Source organism: Muntiacus reevesi, chromosome 6 (genome assembly GCF_963930625.1).
Source record: "Muntiacus reevesi chromosome 6, mMunRee1.1, whole genome shotgun sequence".
NCBI lineage: Eukaryota > Metazoa > Chordata > Mammalia > Artiodactyla > Cervidae > Muntiacus > Muntiacus reevesi.
In genome coordinates, this window is record NC_089254.1 from 31,951,467 (window position 1) to 31,975,165 (window position 23,699).

The following is a 23,699-nucleotide window of genomic DNA, read 5'->3' on the forward strand; positions in this document are numbered from 1 at the left end:
TTATAGAAGGTGTATATTAGGATGCCAACCTTGACAGGTCTCTTTACGTTTCCTCAGTAGCTTTTTTGATGTGTGCATGCTCAGACACTCAGTCGTGTCCGACTCTTTGCCACTCCATGGACTGTAGCCCACCAGGCTCCTCCATCCATGGGATTTTTCCAGGCAAGAATACGGTAGTGGGTTGCCATTCCTTCTCCAGGGGATCTTCCTGATCCAAGGATTGAAGCTGTATCTTGCGTCTCCTGCATTGGCAGGAGGATTCTCTGCTACTAGCAGCATGTGGGAAAGCCAGCTTTTCTGCTGGGTCACCATGCTTTCAAACAGCGCCCTCTTCTAAATCTTTGGTGTGGTTCCCCTCACTTCCTTTTCAGAGCCTTCTGATGGCTTCTAATCCGACTCAGATTAAAGGCCTGCCTCAGGGGCCAGGAACCTGAAAGTGTCTTTGTCACGACGGTGTCTCCTGTCTATGTGGATAGAAGTCCTGCTGGTGACCGTGAGGTTTCTGAGGACACACGTCAGGAACTGCAGGACCTGTTCACATGGGAAGTACAGTGGGCTTCTTCCTTTGGAAGTGGTAACTGTCAGTGGATCAGAGGAGGCTCTCTGATGGATTTGTCTCAAGTCCCTAGATATTCCTTTTGTGGAATCTGTGGGAATGAACTGGAAGGATTGGCCCTAGTAGCTTGAGGACAAAAATCACTTTTTCCTCTCTGGCCACCCCTCCACCACCTCTTTTGCTCTCGCATATACTGGCATGGTGACACGCAGAAGGGACATCTTGGTTGTCGTTTGTCCCTTTATGACTCACCGCTTCTACTGCAGTCAGGACTGAACTCAGAGATGTGCACGGGTACATGTAAGACGAATGCTTCCCCTTAGCTTGGGAAACATTCTGGGAAACTACTCTAGCAAATCAAACAAAGGTTTTTCTTGGTGGTAAGGACCTGAAAATCAATCTGGGATGCCATCAGCTCTACCCCTGGAGCATCTCCACCCTGCCTTGGTGATAGAACCGGGACAGATGAGTAAGATGCCTGCGTCAGTAAGGGACAGGCTAGGTCTGACCAGGGAAGGAAAGAGAGTCTGTCTACACCCCCATCCAGAGCTTCCAGGAAGGATGCTTCCAGTGGAAAAAAGCCACGGCTGTGGATGCCACTTTTTTCTCTCTTACAGATGGGAGCTAGCAGTTCCAGAACCACTTCTTTAAAATGTATTTAAGAAAACTGGGACAAGTTTGATCCCTAGAATTTAAAAAGACACTTCTGATCTTCTGTGATACTGAAAGGTCACAGTATCCTTTGGAAGATGGGGAATGCTGGCCTGTTGAAGGTCTCTTAATTACAATCCAGTTTTACAACTAGACTGGTTCTGTAGAAAACAAGAAATGGGTAGAAGTGCCATATGTGTTGCTCTTTATCTCTCTGCGAGACATACCAGACTTGTGTCCAAAGGGTGCAGATTTGGGTGTGAAATCTTCAGCTCCCTCCTGTCCTCTTACTTTGCCCCTGTATCAGAGGCTCCCAACTGAACAGGCTGAGAATCAGGGCACCCTTCCAGTAGGGGTTGCCTCAGTCGTGGTAGACATTCAAACAGTACCAACTGTGGCCAAGACGATCGACAGGATCCAAAAGGTACATAGAAGGCTTTACTGGACAAACTTTATTTTATGAGCTTATTTGAAGAGATATAATGCATGTCTTGGGACAGTCACTGACTCCTGACTTGAGAGCTTGAGTTTTGGGGGAAGCTACTGCTTTTGGGGATTGCCTGGTGGCTCAGACAGTAAAGTGTCTGCCCATGATGTGGGAGACCCGGGTTTGATCTCTGGGTCGGGAAGATCCCCTGGAGAAGGAAATGGCAACCCACTCCAGTACTCTTGCCTAGAAAATTTCATGGATGGAGGAGCCTGGTGGGCTACAGTCCATGGGGTGGTAAAGAGTTGGACACGACTGAGTGACTTCACTCACTCACTGCTTTTGGAGATGAATGGCTTGAACGTGAGATAAGGAAAAAGAGGGAACACAAAATAGCCCTCCTTCCTACTGGGAGCCAAGTGGTTCCAACAGTCAGCTACAAATTGGCACTTACCAAGAGCACTGCCAAGGACGGAACAATAAAGGCATTTGCAATCTGCCTCTATGGAAAGTGAACCCCAAGCTGCTATAGCTGTTGACCTTCAACAACCTCTGAGGGAAATCAGGGTGGAGTGGGGCATTCTGTGCTCCAGGGAATCTGGTGGGACAAGCCTTTAGATAGTTGGATGTTTTTAGGAACAGATTTTATGATCTCAATCCTTGCATCTCCTTTTATCTAGAGAAGGACTAAATACCTTCATGGTGACATCAGAGCCTCATGACTAACAAAACCTTTGTAAAATAAGTGCTTCATGGCATTGATCTCCCCCTTCAACAAAACCTTATATACTGACTTTTCCCCACTGCTGCTTTGGAGCAGTCTCTCAGAGCTATCTGAGATGCTGCCTCCCGGGCTGCAGTCCTCATTTTTCTCCAAATAAAACTTAACTCACAATTCTCAAGTTGTACATCGTTTTTTTTTAGTCAACACAATAGTAGAGCCGCTTTGCTGGATGTATTCTTGAAGGACTTAAGCAAGCACACGCTAAGACTTTAGACTGTGCCAATTTGGCTGACATAGAACAGGGAGAGAAGAAAACTCCTGGTAAATTCCTAAATAGACTATGGGAAACTCTCCACAAGTTTACTGATGTTGCAGAAGGAGGAATGATCTTAAAAGATAGATTTCTCACTCAGTCGACTCCAGATATCTGCTGTAAGTTATGAAAACAGGCGTTTGGACCAAATCAGTCTTTAGATAATCTGTTGCAATTGACTTAGACGGTATAGAGGTTAAAGCGTCTTTCTGCAATGTGGGAGATCTGGGTTCGATCCCTGGGTCAGGAAGATCCCCTGGAGAAGGAAATGGCAACCCACTCCAGTATTCTTGCCTGGAGAATCCCATGGACAGAGGAGCCTGGTGGGTTACAGTTCATGGGGTCCCAAAGAGTTGGACACGACTAAACAACTAACATTTTCACTTTCATATATAATTTTATTTAAAATATATCTGGAGTTGACACAGAGTTCTTAATCAATAAGAATGAAGAGGCTATAAATAACCTCATTATCCAAAGGTTGCTTTTTGATGATTGAGACATTTTCTTTGTTTTCTACTTTTATTAAAATAGAGATAATTAAAGATAAATTTTTATTAGATTATAATATTTTAGGGATAAGAAGACTTTTTTGCTATATTTTTATTGGAATATAATTGCTTTACAATGTTGTATTAGTTTCTGCTGTATAGCAAACGAATCAACCATACATACCTGTATCCCTGAGAAGACTTTTTAGGTACCCTGAGAAGCTAGTATAGTGCTAAGATATGCGATCAATAATCGGAACTATAAACAAAACTTAGTGACAGAAAAATCCTTAAAAATAAAAAGTTCTAATGTATGAAAGTCCCAAGCATATTTAAAAATTTTTAGAAAGAACACCTGATTTGTGATGTGTGCTAAGCAACCACCACTACCCAATAATAAGAACAGAACAGAAAAAAACATTCAAATACTTTAGACAAACAAGTCCTCACAATTACTACAGTCTTGGATGAAAATTCAGGAAGGGTTTTACATCCACTATTTTCCCTCTTTATCAATTTACTTTTAATTAAGTATGAAGGTTTATAATTAGAATTAGAGTGAGAGAATGGGGTGACAGGGAAGAAAAATGCAGAAATGCAGTCTTAAACAGTGTTTAAGATACAGTGACCTGCAGCCTGATTACTCTTTTTTTGCAATTTATTATTGATTTTTGCAAATAACAGTATGATGTCAAGAATATTGATCTAGTGCAATTAGTAGTGAAGTATATAGTCGGAGGCCTCAGCAAACAGTCATTCTTTATGAAGACACCATTATGGCAATTAATGAAAGAGTTAACAGATTTCTTTTCAGAGAATGATCATTTTGGAGCAGTTTTTTATTATTTGTGCAACTGCACACAGTAAGCTGAGTCAAATGACTGTCTCCTTTTTCTCGGTATAAACTTACCTTTTCTCTCCTTAGGAAACAATAGTGGAAAATAATGTGTGATTAGGAAACAGCCTTAAGTTGCCTTTGGAGGCTACTTAGCTTTGCAAATTTGAGACAGTGATTTAACTCCTTTGGGTTTCATTGAAAACCTTTAAACCGGGGGAAATAACATGTACTTAGCTGACAGGATTTTTGTGAGAATTAATGAATGAAATGTACAATGGCTATTGTCAGGCAGGCGGCAATCAATAAACTGTGGTTTCTTTTTCTTTTCATCCTTTCTTCAGGTTAGAGCTCTACTGGTTTTAGCTGAAGTTCAGGGTTAAGATAAGAGGATAGTGATCACAAACAATGTGATTTGGGAAAATTTTATGCATTTTCTATAGGAGGAGACTGAAAAGGCACATTTCAGATCTACTCTAAAAACTCAGATCGATACTCTACTGTTTAATTTTAGTTTCCAGAAGAGCTCTGCATTTAACGCAAATTAAAGAGAAATTACACGTTACTAACATGCTGGTGTGGTGTGGAATGGTTGAATTCACCTGGAATCTCCTTCTCCCTCTCTACTTCTAACAAAATAGTCATATTCAGTGTTCTATATTTTAGAAAGCCTTTTCTAAAATCCAGCTCACTGTTGATTTCTTCTTTGTACCTATATTCTCTCTCTTCTACCTGTCCCTCTCTTAAGATGCCAGAGATGAAATGTTGTATATAGTACAAGATACATTCTCTTAGTGCCTTTACTAGTTATGAAGCTACTTAAGTGTAGAAAGGATGCACTCATTTTTTTCATACTTTACAGTACCTGACACTAATTCACTGTGAAAACTAAATATTCTTTGAAAAGTTTCAAAATTATACTCTATTTAGTATAGCAATATAGCAATAACTTCTGGTAATAAGAGGAATAAATTTGGAGGATCTAATGTAAAACATTGTGATTGTAACCAATAAAACTGTATTACATACTGGAAAGTTGCAAAGAGAACAGTTCTTAAATGTTCTCACCACAGAAATATAATGCTAATTCTGTAATGGATGGAGGTGTTAGCAAGGCTATAATGGTAATTACTTTGTAACATATAAATGTGTCAACATGTTGCACACTTTACACTTGCAAAATGTTGTATGTCAATTATATTGCAATAAGCTTGATTTTTTTTAAATAACAAAGAAAAATATTAAAGGTCAGTCTTAGAACATCTAATCATACTAGGGTCAGTGGCTTAGTTTGTGGATAAGCTTGTATTTGTGATGTTATTCTGCAAATTTAATATAGGGTCAATCCTCTGCTAGTAAAATTGTTTATAGTTTTTGGATGGAATTAAATACTTGAATATTCTGAAATGTTATTTAGCACTATAAGTTCTGGGGACTCTGCCACCTTTTCAAATTCCAATTTATCTTAGACAGCAAAATGAATTATTTAGCTATCACAGTTTTGGAATGAAACACACTCAAGTGGAGTATCTACATTACCTCAGGTACAATGTTAGGTATTTGGGGGAAAATGTGAAGAATGACTATGTAATCTTGCCTGGTGATGTCATATATAGTGACTAAATATACCGTGAACATCTGTTAAGTATTTAAAGTAAGAGGGAGGTCACCCTCCTATATCATTGGAGAGAAGTACACTGGTACAGTCAGTATGGAAAACAGAATGGAGTTTCCTTAAAAAACTAGAAATAGAGTTATCATATGGTCCTGGAATTCCACTCCTGGGCATATATCTGGAGAAAAATATGGTCTGAAAAGATACATGACCCCAGTTATATTATGTAACAACCTATATGCCAAAAGAATTTGAAAAAGAATAGATACATGTATATGTATAACTGAATCATTTTGTGATACACCTGAAACTATCACACCTTTGTTAATCAAGTATACTCCAATATAAAATGAAAAGTTAAAAAAAAATAAAAGAGGGTGGTTAGAAGAGTGACCAGTCCTTGAGTCCCTTAGCCAGCCTCCTCGGTGCCTACTCCTCAGCGCAGAACATCAGCTCCCGTCATCTACAGAAGCTGTGCAGTGATGCTTAGGCATTAGGAGAATTTTGCTAGGTTCCTAGGAAGGTTTACTAAACCCAGCTCTGGGGAACTTCCCATAATCAGCACTCCCTGGGTATCCCGAAAGTTAGGATTGTAGACTAAGTTTATTTTTGAAGAATATGCTGATTATATATTTTAAAAAATGGTCTGAATATTTTCTTCAGTCTCCAGACACCTTTACTAGTAATGTGCTTGTAAATACACCACAGTGTCCCAGAGTCTGGACACATAGAAGAAATAGCACACTCATTGTATTATTTTTTTCCAATTAGCAAGATGGTAAAATCCATTTTATTGGGGATGATCATGTTTTTCTGTTTCATTGACAGGCAGGCTCTTCAAATGGATAGAGAGAAAGTAAGCATTATGAAATAATCATAGTAACAATAAGAACAACCATATGATCATAATAACAAGCAGCAGCAGCAGAAAGCTCAGGCCAAAGTGGAAAATTAGGTTTTCTAGAGGCTCCTGTTCTCCACTGTGTGACCTTAAAATGAGAATCATTTCTCAAGCTTCTAGGCGACCAAAGCACAGATGCATGATGTATAAACAAATAAGTAACTGCGTGAGCAGTGTCCTTTGGGGGTTTAGATCTTATTCTGGTGACCCCAGGAAGCTGACCAGAGCAAAAAGGGGGCAAAAAAAGAGTACAGGATATTTATCTTTACATTTTGCAAATGCTTTTGATCAGCAGAGCTGGAACAAGCTTCTGTGCCTTTGTGGGAACTACAAAAGTTCCAGGGGAGGAAGCAGGATCAAGAGCAGCTTGCTCTTTCAGGAACTTCAAAGGCCATTCATCTAAAGATGTGGCCATTACCATTTTGGCTTCCTTGCTGTGCCTTGGATGGCCCTGGACTTTTCAAGAGGAGAGCCTTGCTGGGTTGGGGCCAGCTCACACATATTCCTTAAGAGTGCAGTGTCCCAGAAAACCTGCCCTTCCTGGCCTGTGCTCTGTGATTACAGCTCCAAACAGGAGTGAACGTTCTACCTACCGGATGAGTCAGATGCAGAGCTGAATGGGGCAGTGAGGCTGGACTACCCATTTTCTGCCTCTGCTCCTCTTTTAGGTTTGGAGAATTGTAAACATAAGAACAAAGCTAGACCATCTCCATGAGCTCCAGGCCCCTCCGATCTCAGGAGCCTGTCTCTTTGCTGGTACCAGGAGACAAGTGTGCCGCAAAGAGAGAGAGAAAGAGAAAAGCAACTAACAAACAAATGAAGACAAAACGTTCACAGCTGTGTGTTCTACTGTTCAGCCCATTATGACGACCAGGTCCTGTACTAATAAGGAGCTGCCCTCTTGGCTTATAATTCAAGTCTTGGGAGTAAGATTTGTTCAGTGAATTTAGATTTATTCTGGGCATAAGAAACACAGTGATTTTCCAATCCAAAACAAAACTCAAAACCAAACAGAATCCAAAACTTAAGGTGTGTGTGCGTGCTAAGTTGCTTCGGTCGTGTCTGACTCTTTGCAGCTTTAACGGACTGTAGCCCGCCAGGCTCCTCCATGGAATTCTCCAGACAAGAACACTACTGCAGCAGTGCTAATTCTTTAAAAGGCCTCCAACTAATAAAATAAAATTAAATTAAATTAAAAAAAAAATAAATAAAAGACATTGTTTATATTGGAGTACAGTGATTTACAATGTTATATTAGTTTCAGGTGGACAGCAAACTGATTCAGTCAAACATATATATATATGCATTCTTTGTCAGACTCTTTTCCCATATTGGTTATCATAGAATATTAAGTAGAGTTCCTTGTGTTATACAGTAGGTGCTGTTGGTCATCTATTTTACATATATTAATATGTGTCTATGTTAATTTCAACTTCCTAATTTTCCCCTTCCTGCCCACCTTTCCCCTTTGGTAACCATACCATTGTTTTCTAAGTCTGTTTCCATTTTGTAAATAAGTACATTTGTATCATTTTTTAAGATTTCACATATCAGTGATATCACATATTCATCTTTCTCTGAGTTATTTCACTTACTATGACAACCTCGAGGCCCATCCATCTTGCTGCAGATGGCATTGTTTCATTCTTTTTTATGCAGCCCCACTGATCCTGCTTCTATCTTTTGAGGTTGTTCTGGGGACTGGCTGTTGGTGTAAGCTTCACAAAGCTGGAACTCCAACTGTCTTGTTTACTGTTGGGTCCCCAGGACCCGGACTAAAGTCTAAACTTTAGTTGGAATCAATGGCTACGCCAGGACCTTGAGGATTTGTTCTACCACCTATTTTTCTTGTGATCTTGGATCAGTTTCCTGCTGTGTAAATTTCTCAGTTTTTCCATTCTCAAACATTTTAGCCCAGGCTTGTGAATCACACAAAGGAATGTTAAGAGTGTTATTTATTCCCGAGATAATGCATCCTCGACACTGGCTGGGCCTCGGACAACCCTGAGAGTGTGCACAGACAATGGGAGTGCTTTCTCCTGAATTGGGTGTACTCTAGTTACCACATCACCCTGACAGTTGTGTTCACTTGTAGGTGTTTCAGGAAGTGAAGATCACAATGCTGACATCCTGAATTTCTACCTCTGTCAAGTGAGGAATTAAAGTATGTTTCTCTTTGAGGAAGGCCTTTTGGAACTCTATGATTTTAGTCTGTTCCATTTTCTGGAGCTTGTCTCATAATAAAAAGTGAGAGGCATTGTACTAGACCATGAACATAGAAAATGACATGACATTGCATTTCCTTAACTGTTTCATAGCCCTCTCTGTTTTAATCTGTCTGTCTCCTCTGTTTTTATCTGCAATGGTGAGTTTAAGCTCTCTTTTTTACATGATGAGTGCATGGAAGTTTATTCAAAATGATTTGGAAAAGTCTCATGCCACTGAACATAATTCTCATTTAAATATTTATTTTAAAATTCAACATGACATGGCTCTTTCAGGTGGAAAAATTTTTACTAATAAAAGAATACTTTGAAGGTTTTTTTTCTTTTAATATCCTAAGGTTTAGTTTCTAAGGCTCAGCTTCCAAAGTTTGGCTGTTTTATGAGTAACCTTAGCTCCAAATAATTGAGAAAGTGATCCAGGCGCATTAAAGGTATAATGAAAAGGAGAGCAAGAAGAAGCATATTTCGAACTTATGGACTCACTGTCTTTTATTCCTTTAATAAGCACTCCGTTAATAAACAGTGAGCATGTGTCAGTCACTGTGTTAGGTGTTTGGGATCAAAGTCCCCAGCTTCCCAGAGTTCCCGTGTATGTATAAAAGCAGCACTGGGTCTGATGACCTGGGTTTCAACTTTGCTCCTCGCCACTAAGAAGATGATGATCTTGGCAGATTCCTTCCAGTTATGGTGCTTCATATATAAAACAGGAGCAAATCCCAGATCCAGTGCTGATGCTCTTTGGTTTCAAATTGGCCTCAAATACAAGGATAGAATGCAACTAACGGACAGTGCTTAGGTTAAAAAAAAAAGCCAGTCATTCTAGAAGTCATAAACTTTTCTTTCTTGAAATTCATTTGTTAGTGAAAAAATACACATTTAATTTTCACGAAAAAGAATCACATTATAAAGCTATTGATTATTTTTCTCATCCCATATTCCTTTGGTAAACACTGATATATTGTGCACTCTATACTAGTAAATGCATTGCGTATTTGAGATCAGAGATGGAACATATGTTTACTGCCTTGAAAAAGTTCACAATCTAGTAATGGAGATAGAGAAGGAAACATGAATATGGGTGTTGAGTGCTAGTCTTAATCAACAAATATTTACTGAACACGTATTATGCTGGGGCTACTGCAGTGAATAAAACTGATAATTTCTGTTCTCAGGAGTTTATATTCAAGTGTGAAGATCAAGCAATAAAGAATAAGCATGAAAATGTAAATATTATTGATATAAGAGAAGGTAAAAAAATCATGGAGTGAAAAAAAACATAGAACAGGTTAAGGGGAAACAGGGGCACATGTGGTAGGGATTGGGGGCATTGCCATCTTAAGAAGCATTGCCAGGTGGGCCTCAATAAGAAACTAGAATTTAAGGAAAGCCCGATGGAAATAAGGGAATAAATTAGCTCTTGGGATGTCTGGGGAAAGGGCTTTACCAGACAGAGGGAATTGGGAGTGGAAAAGCCCTAAGTATGGAAACAAGGCTGGCTGGAATGAAGTGAGCAAGTGAAGGGGGTAACGGATGATGGCAGGGGAGCAGCAGTAAAAGGGATGTGGGAGCCAGGGTGGGCCAACCAGGTTGGACCTTGTAGAACACTGTTAGAAGTTTGACTTGGACTGTGAGTGACATGGGGAGATTCTCTAAGAGGTTTTGAGTAGAGGAGTGACTTGCTCTGACTTTCATTCCAATCCTAAAGAAAGGCAATGCCAAAGAATGCTCAAACTACTGCAAAATTGCACTCATCTCATATGCTAGCAAAGTAATGATCAAAATTTTCCAAGCCAGGCTTCAACAGTACATGAACTGTGAACTTCCAGATGTTCAAGATGGATTTAGAAAAGACAGAGAACCAGAGACCAAATTGCCAACATTTCTTGGATCATCAAAAAAGCAAGAGAGTTCCAGAAAAACATCTGCTTTATTGACTATGCTAAAGCCTTTGGCTGTGTGGATCAAGACAAACTGTGGAAAATTCTTCAAGAGATGGGAATATCAGACCATCTGACCTGCCTCCTGAGAAACCTGTATGCAGGTCAAGAAGCAACAGTTAGAACTGGACATGGAACAACAGACTGGTTCCAAATCGGGAAAGGAGTATGTCAAGGGTATATATTTTCACACTGCTTATTTAACTTATATGCAGAGTACATCATGAGAAATGCTGGACTGGATGAAGCACAAACTGGAATCAAGATAGCCAAGAGAAATATCAATAACCTCAGAATGACACCACCCTTACGGCAGAAAATGAAGAAGAACTAAAGAGCCTCTTGATGAAAGTGAAAGAGGAGATTTAAAAAGTTGGCTTATAACTCAGTATTCAGAAAACTAAGATCATGGCATCTGGCCCCATCACTTCATGGGAAATAGATGGGGAAACAGTGGCAACCGTGGCAGACTTTATTTTTTTGAGCTTCAAAATCACTGCAGATGGTGACTGCAGCCATGAAATTAAAAGACGCTTACTTCTTGGAAGAAAATCTATGCCCAACCTAGACAGCTTATTAAAAAGCAGAGACATTACTTTGCCAACAAAGGTCCGTCTAGTCAAAGCTATGGCTTTTCCAGTAGTCATGTATGGATGTGAGAGTTGGACTATAAAGAAAGCTGAGCACTGAAGAATTGATCCTTTTGAACTGTGGAGTTGGAGAAGACTTTTGAGAGTCCCTTGAACAGCAAAGAGGTTCAACCAATCTATCCTAAAGGAAACCAATCCTGAATATTCATTGGAAGGATTGCTGCTGAAGCTAAAATGCCAATAGCTTGGCCACCTGATGCGAAGAACTGACACATTTGAAAAGACCCTGATGCTGGGAAAGACTGAAGGTGGGAGGAGAAGACGACGACCAGATGAGATGGTTGGATGGCATCACCGACTCCATTGACATGAGTCTGAATAAGCTCTGTGAGTTGGTGATGGAAAGGGAGGCCTTGCAGTCCATGGGGTCCCAAAGAGTCGGACATGACTGAACGACTGAACTGAACTGAACACTGTAAAATGCCATTCTGGCTGTTGTGCTGTGGATGGGTTGGAGGTGGATGTTGGCAGCTTAGACCAGAGTAGTAGCAGTTGAGATGGAATAAGTGAAGGGGCTAGACCTGACAGAAGGGGATGGGGTAAGCGTGTTCCAGGTAGAGGATATAGCATATACAGAGGGTACAGAGGCAGAAAGAAAGGCATGATGTTCATGCATCTGCAAGTAGTCTTATTGAAAGGAAGGGTGAATGCTGGGTGGTGGCAGATGATGAGTCTAGAGAGGTAGAGAGTCATTAGATCTTATGCCAGGAAGGCTCACTATTTAGAAGTCTTTTTAACATAGCATACATAGTTTTGCAAAAATCTCTTTTGCAAAAGGAATATTTACAGTTGGTTAACTTTAAGGAATACTCATAGTGGCCAGTGTTGGAACAAGTTAGTAGGAATGTACCCAGGAACACAGAAGTATTCTCAGGAGGCTTAGAACTTCCATCCTGAGGACTAGGGCTCTAACGGGATTGACTACAACTGTCTGCCAGAAGAATCCTGGAGTAAATGCAGAGTACAAGCAGATGGGTGCATGAAGACTTTTCTCATCCAAGAGAAGATTGTGCAAGGTTTGCTGAAGTGTTCACTACTGTGCCTAATCCACTACCTCAGTATTCAAGTTAGAAAGTTAGAGATACTATTTCCAAAAAAATGTAAAACAGATCTACTTTTCAGTAGTTTACTAGGTTAACCTTATTCTTCCAACAGACATATTTAGCTAGTTTAGCATCTCAGGATCCTCTCATAGTAAGGCATTTTCTTGCCCAAGTCTTACTGCTATGCATATGTGCCTGGTAGCTGGTCTAAATTCCCTCTCTTTTCTGTAGTGTGAATCTATTTTTCACCCTGCTATTGTCTTCAGAGATGGAGAGTGACTAGTAGTAATGTCAAGCAAATTGAGAGGGTGAAAATAGCACTTTGTGGTCAGGTCTCCACAGCCAAACTAAATTGTAGAATCGAAGCCAGTAATTGAACAAGGCAGACAAAAAGAAGATCCTGTTGTTTCATTTATCCAAATAATGGCCTTATTTCTTCATTTTTCTTTGCCATTTAAGACTCAATCAGTGAAATCAAGGAAAATATTTTGGTTACAAAAAACACTTTGCAAAGGCTCTCTGAAATCCAAGAGTTTTCGTTCTATTAGCTGTTCATGAGCGGATATATTTCTATATTTGCATACCAAGGAGTAATGGACTAGAATAACAGAGTTAATTAATACTTGTGGTGCATAAAGATGAATGATTACCCCAAGGGTAGTCTGAAAGGGAAGGAAGTTGCTTATCTTATTCAGCTTTAAGAATTAAGTGCATTGTAGATGCTATTTATAGATACTTGAGAGTTCATTTATATTTAAAGATATTCCTTTTTTTTTCTTTCTTTCTTTCTTTTTTTTTTTTAACTGACTCTATGGTCCATTCTTATATTCTGGAGTCATCAGTGTGAACTGATCTGGGATTTTGAGATAAATCCTGGACATGTATACATGTATATCTCTCTCTCTCTCTCACACACACACACACACATACACACACATGCACATATTCTTATATGGAATACACCTGTGGGAATACAAGGCATAGGAAAGGCTTCATCTTTACCATTTTCAGTGCCTGTTCTAATGGTAAGAGACAGTATCCATCAGATGAATAGGAGTGAATGCTGACATAATCAATTTTAGCTACTTTTGGCTCTCTGTGTAGAATGAAGAAAAGATGTGCTAAAATGCAGGCTGATAATTTTGGTGCTTATTTTCTAGGCTAGAGTAAGGGTTAGAGTTCTGGACTAGAAGCCAGTTTTCATGAGGTCTTCTTTCAGTATTACTATTGATTTTTTTCAGTCCATTTGACTTCTGAGTGATTATCTATAAGGGAGAAGTGAGAACTGCTACTTGCTTCACTGATAATATGATTTGAGCATAAAACTTTCATGTCTTGGATGATAAATCAATTGAAACAGACTCTGCAGACTAGAATGATGCCCTAGTGGCATAGGAGATGATTAGCAGTTTAGACAAATGAAAGTGTTCTATCATTGCAACATTTTTGGCATCAAAATCTTTTGTGCTCAGTAATATTACTTACCATTTTATGATTTAGGTTTAAGTGAAATTCCCCAGAACTGGTACCTTAATGCAATGATATCACATGCACTGTAGAAGAGCATGCAATTCTAAAGATGTTGTGTGTTTTTGTATATTAGTAGTACATTAAAACACAGTGCTATATTGAGAAATGTATAGACCATTTTTATAAACAAATAGAGCAGCAAAAGCCACTTTGAACACACCTCTGGATGTTCACTTCTATATCAGCATGACTTCCATCAGTCTTCAGTTTGCTTAAAGTCAAGCTCCCAGGAAAACAGTGTCATTTCATAAGATAATCTGAGAAAAATCCACAACTCTTAATACTGACATGGAAATGCTGCTCTACAGCAGAAGATATAAACTCGAATGCCTGGAATCACCATGCTCTGAGTGTTTTTCTCTTTCCTTCCCTAATTAGGCTCTGGAAAAAGAGTGACTTTTTTTTTTCTCACCCCCACTGTGAAAGTTATGAGACTCTTTTGCTCAAATCACCCAGAAGGAAAGCTTGGAAGTTCATGTTCCTTAGAGAGTTGTCAGTTCTGCTAAAGAAGATTAAATGCCCATGGCACAGGTGTCATATCCCACAGCTAATCACAAGAAAAATAGCAAATGTGGCATAGCCCACATCTAGGCAGCTACCGAAGGTCAGTACAGCCGAGGGGTGCTTCAATCTCATATGGTGTACCAGCCAAGATATTCACTCAAAAATAAGTAACTGACATAAAAAAACCCATCATATTGCCTCCTGTAATATTTCAGTTTGAATCGCTTGGGTGGCTCTGAAACAAAGATTTCTGGGTTGGGGCAGAGGTATTTGATTCCTCTTTGATTCCACTGTTTGCATCATAGAAGATGATTGATTAAAGGCTTCTTGCTTACCTGTGAAGTTGATTTTCAGCAAGTAATCCTTGTACAGCTTCTTCCCGTCCAGGATCTTCATGGCGTCGCAGAGCTTGGTGGTGTTGGGGCAGAGCGTGCGCTGCATTTTGTGCAGGGCATGGGCGATGGCATACACCGCATTCACCACGAACATAATCTTGGATTCCTGCTCGTAGTTGCTGCTGTCGATGGCCAGGTGCTTGTCGCAAGGGCGCCGGTGGTTGTGCTTGTTCTGGAGGCTGCACTGGAACTTCTGCTCCCAGAAGTCCCGGAACCAGGGGTTGCGGTGGTTGTTGTAGGGGTTGAGGCTCTGGAAGTAGCGATCAAATGGGCGGATGGGCTGCGAGGCCAGCTCCAGGGTGATGGCGCCATAGGCCACATGCTCGCTGCCCTTGATGATGCTTTCTTGCGCACCCCAGCCGTCGCTGGCCACCCAGGTGAAAGAGGCGTTGGCGCGGCTGGCAGCGGCGATGAGCTCCCGGGAGTCGTCGCTGCGCATGAAGAGGACCACGACGCGCGCGTTGGGCTTCTGCAGCAGCTCGCGGATCACGCTGTCGTAGGATTTGCGGATGTTGGAGCGGCCCACCTTCTCCGCAGTGGCGATGCAGATGTTGCGCAGGCGGGCTTCCTGCTCGAAGGCCTCGATCCCCGTCTCCCCATAGTCGCCCTCCGAGGCCACGGTGGACACGTAGGTCCAGTTGAAGAAACGCAAGATCTCGGCCATGGCTTTGGCCTGGTAGAAATCGGGGGGCACGGTCCTGGCAAAGTAATCGTAGCGCGATTTGTCGCTGAGTTTGGCGCTGGTGGATGCGTAGCTTATCTGTGGGATCTGGAAGAGCCTCAGCAGGTTTGCCACCTGGGGGAGGGAGACAAGGCAGGTACCATTATTTTTTTTAGCAATCCGGAGGTAACTGACTGCACAGCAAGGGTGAAGCATACCAGGCCTTTACCCAGCTCCCTTTGCAGCTCCAGATCGCTAAGCTGTTCTGGACGCTTTGCCAGCTGCTTTCCTGGACACTGTATTTGGGGAATTAGGAAACAGGTTCCAAGCAGGTAATTCAAGTGTTGGGAAAAGACAAAGAGAAATGAGAAGGACATGTCTCTCTCTCCTAGACTTTATACTACATCCTGGACCAGAATCAGTTCTGTTCAGGTATCAGTGGGGCTGCTTTAAGTTTCTGGAGTCCTCTTATAACTCAGTCTAACAATGAACTACAGTGAATTAGCCAAATTCGGTTTTTAGACAAACTTGGCTGTGGTTGTATAGAAAGAGCCTGGGTGTTGTCTAATTCTCACTTCCCCCTCTTTTGCTAAAAAAGGCAGTCTCTGAAAGAGTTTAATTTGGGAACTGTATGCCACATGGACAGTTCAAATTAGACACTTATTATCTAGGTTAAGCCAAAAAAAAAAAAAAAAGAAAGTCCATTCTTTTTGGTCCACCCCAAGTTAGGCATATACCTTTCTAACCTTAAAGAACTTGACCAACATTTTCTTTGCCTTTTTAACACTTTGCTTCTGCTTGGATTATACATAGCCCAAGCATACAAATGCTATTTTTATGATATTTTTTATTAAAAAGCAAATTAGGGAGTGTTGAGGACCTTGTCAATAAGGAACTATTTACTTTAAAATGTTTAAAGTTTATTCTGAATAAAGAATGTACATTTCTTATAATTTACCTTGCAATAATATTTCACTTCTTATTTATTACAGAATAAAAAAGGAAAGTGAGAGTAGCATATCAAGGAACATTTTATGCATAGTGTATTTGTGAAGTTTATACATTTTAAAATATATATGCAGATCATATGTAAATCTAATAGGTTTTTGTTTTTCCTGGCTACCTCACATATTCTGAACCTTTCTATCTTTACAATGATTTTAGTTACATAATATACTAAGTAGACTTTAACTGGAAATAATGTTGGCTATTCCAACATACTCTATGAGAGCTTTGAAATTTCCCTTCTGAAAATTGTGGTTTCAGGTTTCTGTTTGACATGGAGGAAGCACAGCTTGAAGTCGGCAGCTGTTAGCAAAGAGCACAAGTAACATCAAACAACTGACAGCTGAGTCCTGATTAACCATCATTTCATCTGGCAGTGGAGACCAACAGCCATATTCATACACAGCCACACAGCACGTTCTCAGAGATCTGGTCTGCTATTAAAACCAACGCTTGATATAGCCCAGAGCTATCAAAAATGTTTTCTATATCTTTGCAAATCATGGTACCTCTCATGTAACTACAAATAGAACAGCAAGAAAATCTGGCACTTAGCATGCAATATAATGCAAATTTAGGATCCAGATATTTTTTGCATCTTGATTTTTAATATATGTATATATACTAGGATGTGAGTGAATTTTGGGGAATGGAGGTGAGTGAATGGGTAAGTGGGCGGATGAACGCTAGTTTGCCATTTATTTTTTTCTCAGGCCTATAGACCCTGAACAAAATGGACTCTGCTGATTCATTTGAACTTGGGAGTGCTGGTTGTTTACTCAGCCTGACTGTGATGGCACTGAGCCAGTACTGTCATCACCTCGGTACTGAGTACCTGGCTTCTTTCTAATGTAGGTAGCACTGTGGCAGACTGTGATGGGACTGTCCCTGTCTGTGCACGGACTTGGCTTGATTATGGAGACTTTGGATGACATTGGAGAGACCGTCTCTTCTGGATGCTACAGTTTTCTAATCTTCAAGTTCTGTTCATCAGGATCTGAACCCCTCAGGGAGGCAGAGAATGAAAGGACCTGAAAAATGCCTGTAGACATCTTTTTCTGGCAGCTAGGAACCACAGGGAAAGAATCCTAAACTGTTGAAACTTCCTTCTCCCGGAGGCATATGAGTAAAGAAAAAGTTCTTGTCTTTTGATGAATAGGATCCTGTGGCTCCACCTGTCCAGGATATCTGAGAACAATTTACAAACAAGGCAGACGTACAAGAGAGTGAACTGGGCATAGAATGATGGCGATGTGGAGAAGATTCTCTGGGTAGGAAGGGGCACAATTGTAGCAGGTAGTAGGTAGTAGGTTAGAATACAACTGCAGTGATTGCTACCCCTTTTATGAGTAGTTATCTGATACACAAATGATTATGTACAAAATAATAAAGATCTACTGTATAGCACGTGGAACTGTATTCAATATCTTGTAATAATCTATAATGGAAAAGAATCTGAAGGAATATATATAGATATATAAATATGTATCTCTATCTATATATCTGAAATCACTTTGTTGTACACCTGCAGCTAACACAAGTTTGTAAATCAATTCTACTTCAATAATAGAATAGCTTGTATATGAGTGTTTAATGAGGAGACTACAGCCTACTTTAGAAAAAGGAGGCACATTTAGTGAGCTAAACATGAGAATGGAACTCTAATAAAGTGTAATCCCAATTGTATTACCTCTTAAATAGCATGGAGCAATCATATAGTCAGAGCATGATGTTCAGAGTTACATTTACATTTTTGAAACACATGTAATGCAAATGAATGATAGAACAAAGTGTTGAAGTCCTTTTGTCATGGTGAACCATTCATTTTAATACTAGTTTCCTTAGATTACATGAGTAAAAATGCTTAATATAAAAATTAAATACCACAGAAATAAGCAGATTGTAAATCTCATTTTCTTTCCCTCTCTCACCCTCTCCAGCCTGACTTCTAGAGAAGAATAAAGTTCTTAGTTTGATTTATGCATTTTCAAAATTATTTATTCTGTTGTAAAGCCAGTGACAAATGTACTGGGTATTTATATGTGTATTTTCTCCTTTGATATTCACAACTGCCTTTTATGATAAATATTGTTTTCTCCATTGTAGCAGTGCAGAAACTGAGATGAAGAAATTTGTTTGTGATCATAGGATTAGAAAATAGAGGCAAAATCATGATTTAGAAGCAGGTCTTTTGACCTGAAGGACTATAGCTGCTCTCTTATAACCCTGAGTCTGCTGTCTCCTGCGTGACTGTGAATCTGAGGTCTGAAGCACAGAAGGGCACCCAGGTAGGAAGAACAGGAGGGAGGAACAGAAGCAGTATTGTGGTTTACACTATGGATCACCTAATTGCTACTAGGAGCTTTCTTTTTAGCATAAAACCGGCCAGCTGAAGCATTCTTGATTTGCTTTACTGGTCATGTGGTTTCCTCTGTGAAAACATGAAGGTGTAAGAGGACATTTACATTGGACATCATTTTAAAAATAGAAGAATCATTTTAGGATGGAGAAATAATGTGGACTTTTGGAAGAAAGTTACCCAGTTATAGTGTTAGTAGGAGTGGAGGAAGGGAAAAAAGATCTAGTTATATCCTTTATGGAAAACCACTTTAAAAGTAGAGAGATACTTTTCATGGTTAGAAACTCTAATAAAAAGGTATATAGCTTAAGAGCAATAGGAAAACTTAAAAAATAATTCAAATAATACAGAACAGTCTCAATAAGGCAGAGAAGTCAAGATCTCCAAAGAAGCTACTGGATGGCTAGGCTGCATTGGGCCATGTGAGTGCTGAAAGAACTAGCGAGAGGGACGAAACCTGTAGGTGTGTTAGGTCCTTGGGCAGGCCTTGGACAATATACAAGATTGGCATGAGCCTGTGAGAACTAGGAAGAATAAAGCACAGAATGTGAAAATGGAGTGATGATTGTTGCTATGATTGTTTTTCAATTATATTTTAGGAGAAGCTGTGGTAAGAAGAGAGAGAATCACTGGTTGGGAGAGTTGGTTCTAAATGAGTGAAAGCAAGACACTGCCCAGCTCTTTCTGCCTCCTTATGTGCCTTCATGAGGATGTTTCCTAATCTGGAGATTGTGATACAAATATATGAAAAAGTTCTCTCACACCCAAGCAGGGCAGAAGACCACAAATGGGTCCATTATCAATTAAGTTTGCCTCTGAATTCTGGAAGAAATCACAGATTAAATCAGGTAATTACTATTAATAATTTTTGAGAAATTAATAATGGGAGGACTGTCAGAGGATAAAAAGTGAGGAGTAAGAGAAAATTCAGGAACTATAAATCAGGAACAAATATAAATCAATAATCATGATATATTTTGGTAATTTTTTTTCTCAGAGTTCCCTGTAGAGAGCATTCAGGCATTTAGAAATGATCAAAAAAATTGCTAGAAATCAGCATGGATTCACTGAGAATGAATTTCAGTAGAATCTTCCAACATTGGTTGGACCATTTAGGGAGGAGTTGTAGCCATGAACTCTGACTTCAACAAGGTATTGAGGACATTACCTGGATTCTTATGAAAAGGGAAAAGTGATAGGAATTGGATAAAAATTTAAATATACTAAAGTAGAGTAGCTTGGAAGAAATTCTATATGAGGTGGTCAAGTAAGATTAAATTTTTATCAGTGAGTTTGGAAAAAAACATAAATAAACTATGAGATCATTACATTTTTGAGCTAGAAGGAGCCATGAAGCTAATCTAAGCTTTTTGCTTTATAGGTGAGGAAACTGAAGCTCACAAAGTGAAGTGGCTTTCTAAAATTTACACAACCAATAAGCAAAAAAGCTGAGTGGAGCCCAGTTTCTTGATTTTTCCAAAGGGCTAGCCTTCTTTTCTGGCAATTAGGTGATATTACATAGGAAGGGATGTATGTTTCTGGATTTAAGTTAAAATTACATGTAAGTGAATAAAAAGTAAGAAAACTAGGGGAAAATGAGGGTATAGATGCCAAGTTGAATGTTGCAAAAATCCACCAGAAATCCAAGGGTGGCTAAAGTCAAAGGGTAATTATTAAGTGGTTTGCTGTCTTTAGATTCAATTTTAGATCCACTGTTATTGATGTATTATCTCCTTTAATCCTCATAACAATCTTATGAGGCTGATACTACCATTGTCTCATTTTATAGATTGAGGAACCCAGGCACAGAGCACTGGGGATCTTGCGTCCCAGGTGTCTGACACTGTGCTTACTTTCCCAGTTCAGTTTGGTTCAGTCGCTCAGTTGTATCTGATTCTTTGCAACCCCATGGGCTGCAGCACACCAGGCCTCCCTGTCCATCACCCACTCCCGGAGCTTGCTCAAATGTACGTCCATTGAGTTGGTGATGCTATCCAACCATCTCATCCTCTGTCGTCCCCTTCTCCTCTTATTCAGCTCATTCTGCAATTCAAGCTCTTAACCTCTGCCATATGGAATTCCTCTCGTTACAGTATAGCAATGATATATTTCAAGTTATAATATGTCCATCCTTTTTCATTTCTTAAGGCACTGTCTCCTTGACTGGAGGACCATGAGTAGTCATTCCTTATTAGTAAAAATATACTTTTTCATTTGTCAGTTCTGTACTTTGAGATAGCTGTTTGTTTACTTCCTGACCATCTACAGAGGTAAGAACAGTGGTCTAAGAAACCAGGGGTCATTTCAGCTGGGAGTTTGAAAGCTTCGAGTTATACATATTGTGATCAAGTTTGGCTTTACGATTTATGTAGGTTACCCCAAGACCTTATGGAGGAACCCATTGTTCCCTAAGGGCTGAAAGGCTGCATCCAGGGTTCCTAGAAGCCCTTTCTGCACACGGTGTACTGTAGTCTTTTGTTCAGTGTTCAAACACCTGAGGGGTAGCCACTTTCTGGGTGGTTGGAATTTATCCTGGACTAGGCAGTGAAAGGTCAACACTCAGAAAACTAAGATCATGGCCTCTGGTCCCATCACTTCATGGCAAATAGATGGGGAAACAGTGGAAACAGTGTCAGACTTTATTTTTGGGGGCTCCAAAATCACTGCAGTTGGTGATTACAGCCATGAAATTAAAAGACACTTACTCCTTGAAAGGAAAGTTATGACCAACCTGGATAGCATATTGAAAAGCAGAGATATTACTTTGCCAACAAAGGTCTGTCTAGTCAAGGCTATGGTTTTTCCAGTGGTCATGTATGGATGTGAGAGTTGGACTGTGAAGAAAGCTGAGTGCCAAAGAATTGATGCTTTTGAACTGTGGAGTTGGAGAAGACTTTTGAGAGTCCCTTGGACTGCAAGGAGATCCAACCAGTCCATCCTAAAGGAGATCAGTTCTGGGTATTCATTGGAAGGACTGATGCTGAAGCTGAAACTCCAATACTTTGGCCACCTCATGTGAAGAGTTGACTCATTGGAAAAAACCCTGATGCTGGGAGGGATTGGGAGCAGGAGGAGAAGGGGATGACAGAGGATGAGATGACTGGATGGCATCACCAACTCAATGGGCATGAGTTTGAGTAAACTTTGGGAGTTGGTGATGGACAGGGAGGCCTGGCGTGCTGTGATTCATGGGGTCGCAAAGAGTCGGACACGACTGAGCAACTGAACTGACGCAGTGCAATGTTTTCAATGCAACCTCTCAAGTCACAAATGTATGGACTGCTTTTCTTTTTTTTAAGATTTGAGAAATGCTAAAGATGCTGGCCTTGGCCAGCTTCTGTTATATTTTCCAGCAGATGTGATGGTTTGAATTAGTATTTCTGCCTTTGTTTTATTTTTGCAGTTTTAGTGAAAGTGTTAGTCACTCAGTCACGTCCAACTCTTTGCTTCTGCATGGAATGTAGCCCTCCAGGCTCCTCTGTCCATGAAATTCTCCAGGCAAGAATACGAAAGTGGGTTGCCATGCCCTTTCCAATCCAGGGATTCAACCCATGTCTCCTGTGTCTCCTATATTGCAGGTGGATTCTTTACCTGTTGAACCATCAGGGAAGCCCCAGGATGGCCTTCACCGGTAATAGTTGTCCAACAACCAATGGTATATAATGTTGAATGTCTGCTACTATTTCCCTATTGTTTCTGTCTCCCAATAAACTGTCTGATTTCTCTCATGTCCTGTGTCCTCAAATCTATGCGCCTTTGCTTATGTTGTTCCCTGTGCTTAAAATGACTTTTACCACTTGTCTGCTCAGTGAATCCATTCAAGGGCCCCTTCTCTGAGAAGTTACTTCAGGCTCAATTGTGCACCCATCTTCTGAGAGTGTCACTCCTTTATGTATTTCTCTCATGGCACTAATTAAAATGTATGGTGACTTCTAGATCATTCACTAATTCCTCTACTGGAATGAAAACTCTGAAGGCCAGGGAATGTGTGTTGTTAATTTCTGTTTCCTCGATGCCTTGTGGAGTAAAAGAAGTGTGCCATGCATATGTGTGTGTGTGCTAAGTCGCTTCAGTCGTGTCCGACTCTTTGTGACCCTATGAACTATAGCCTGCCAGGCTCCTCTGTCCAGGGGATTTTCCAGTCAAGAATACTGGAGTGGATTGCCGTGCCCTCATTCAGAGGATCTTCTCGACCCAGGGATCAAACCCACATCTCTTATGTCTCTCCTGTGTTGGCAGGCAGGTTCTTTACCACTAGTGCTCCCTGGGAAGCCTGCACGCCATAAGATCTGTGAAATAAATGAGCCGATGAATGAGTGCACTTCTATGTGACCTTTTCTAATTGCAATAATATGTTTCTGTGGGAACCCCCCAAACTAATTACCCCAGCAAGCAGTGTAAAGCTCCTCTCAAATACTACCTATAAACAATATACTGTGCATTGTAGATCCTTTGCTAATCATTGTCAAGTTTTCACCAAAGTGAGATTATACATAGACAACTGGCTTAGACCTTAAGGTAGCCAAAGCAAAGGTTTTCATACTGTTAAAACCAAAATTTCTCCAAATATCTCTGTGTAACTAACTAGGAGTATACAAAAGGAAGTCAGTATAATGCCAACTGGATCTGGCTATTGCACCAATTTCCTTGGGCTACAAAGGTGCCTTTTATCTTAAGGAAAACAAACTAAGGGCCTTATCATGGAGCCTTAGTCCTCAAACCATATAAACCTAAAGTAGGAATCAGATAAACATATACCTAAGGGAGTTCAGTTCAGTCGTTCATTTGTGCCCAACTCTTTGCGACCCCATGAATCACAGCACGCCAGGCCTCCCTGTCCATCACCAACTCCCAAAGTTTACTCAAACTCATGTCCA

The 23,699-nt window shown here is 40.3% G+C and overlaps 1 protein-coding gene across 1 annotated transcript in view; it reads right to left on the reverse strand.

Moving 5' to 3' along the window:
• GRM3 (glutamate metabotropic receptor 3) overlaps positions 1 to 23,699 on the reverse strand; it is a 93,528-nt gene that overhangs the window by 53,643 nt on the left and 16,186 nt on the right. Inside the window, exon 2 of the mRNA XM_065939642.1 lies at positions 14,738 to 15,593. Coding sequence (XP_065795714.1) covers positions 14,738 to 15,593 — 856 coding nt within the window. The remainder of the gene's footprint in view (positions 1 to 14,737; positions 15,594 to 23,699) is intronic.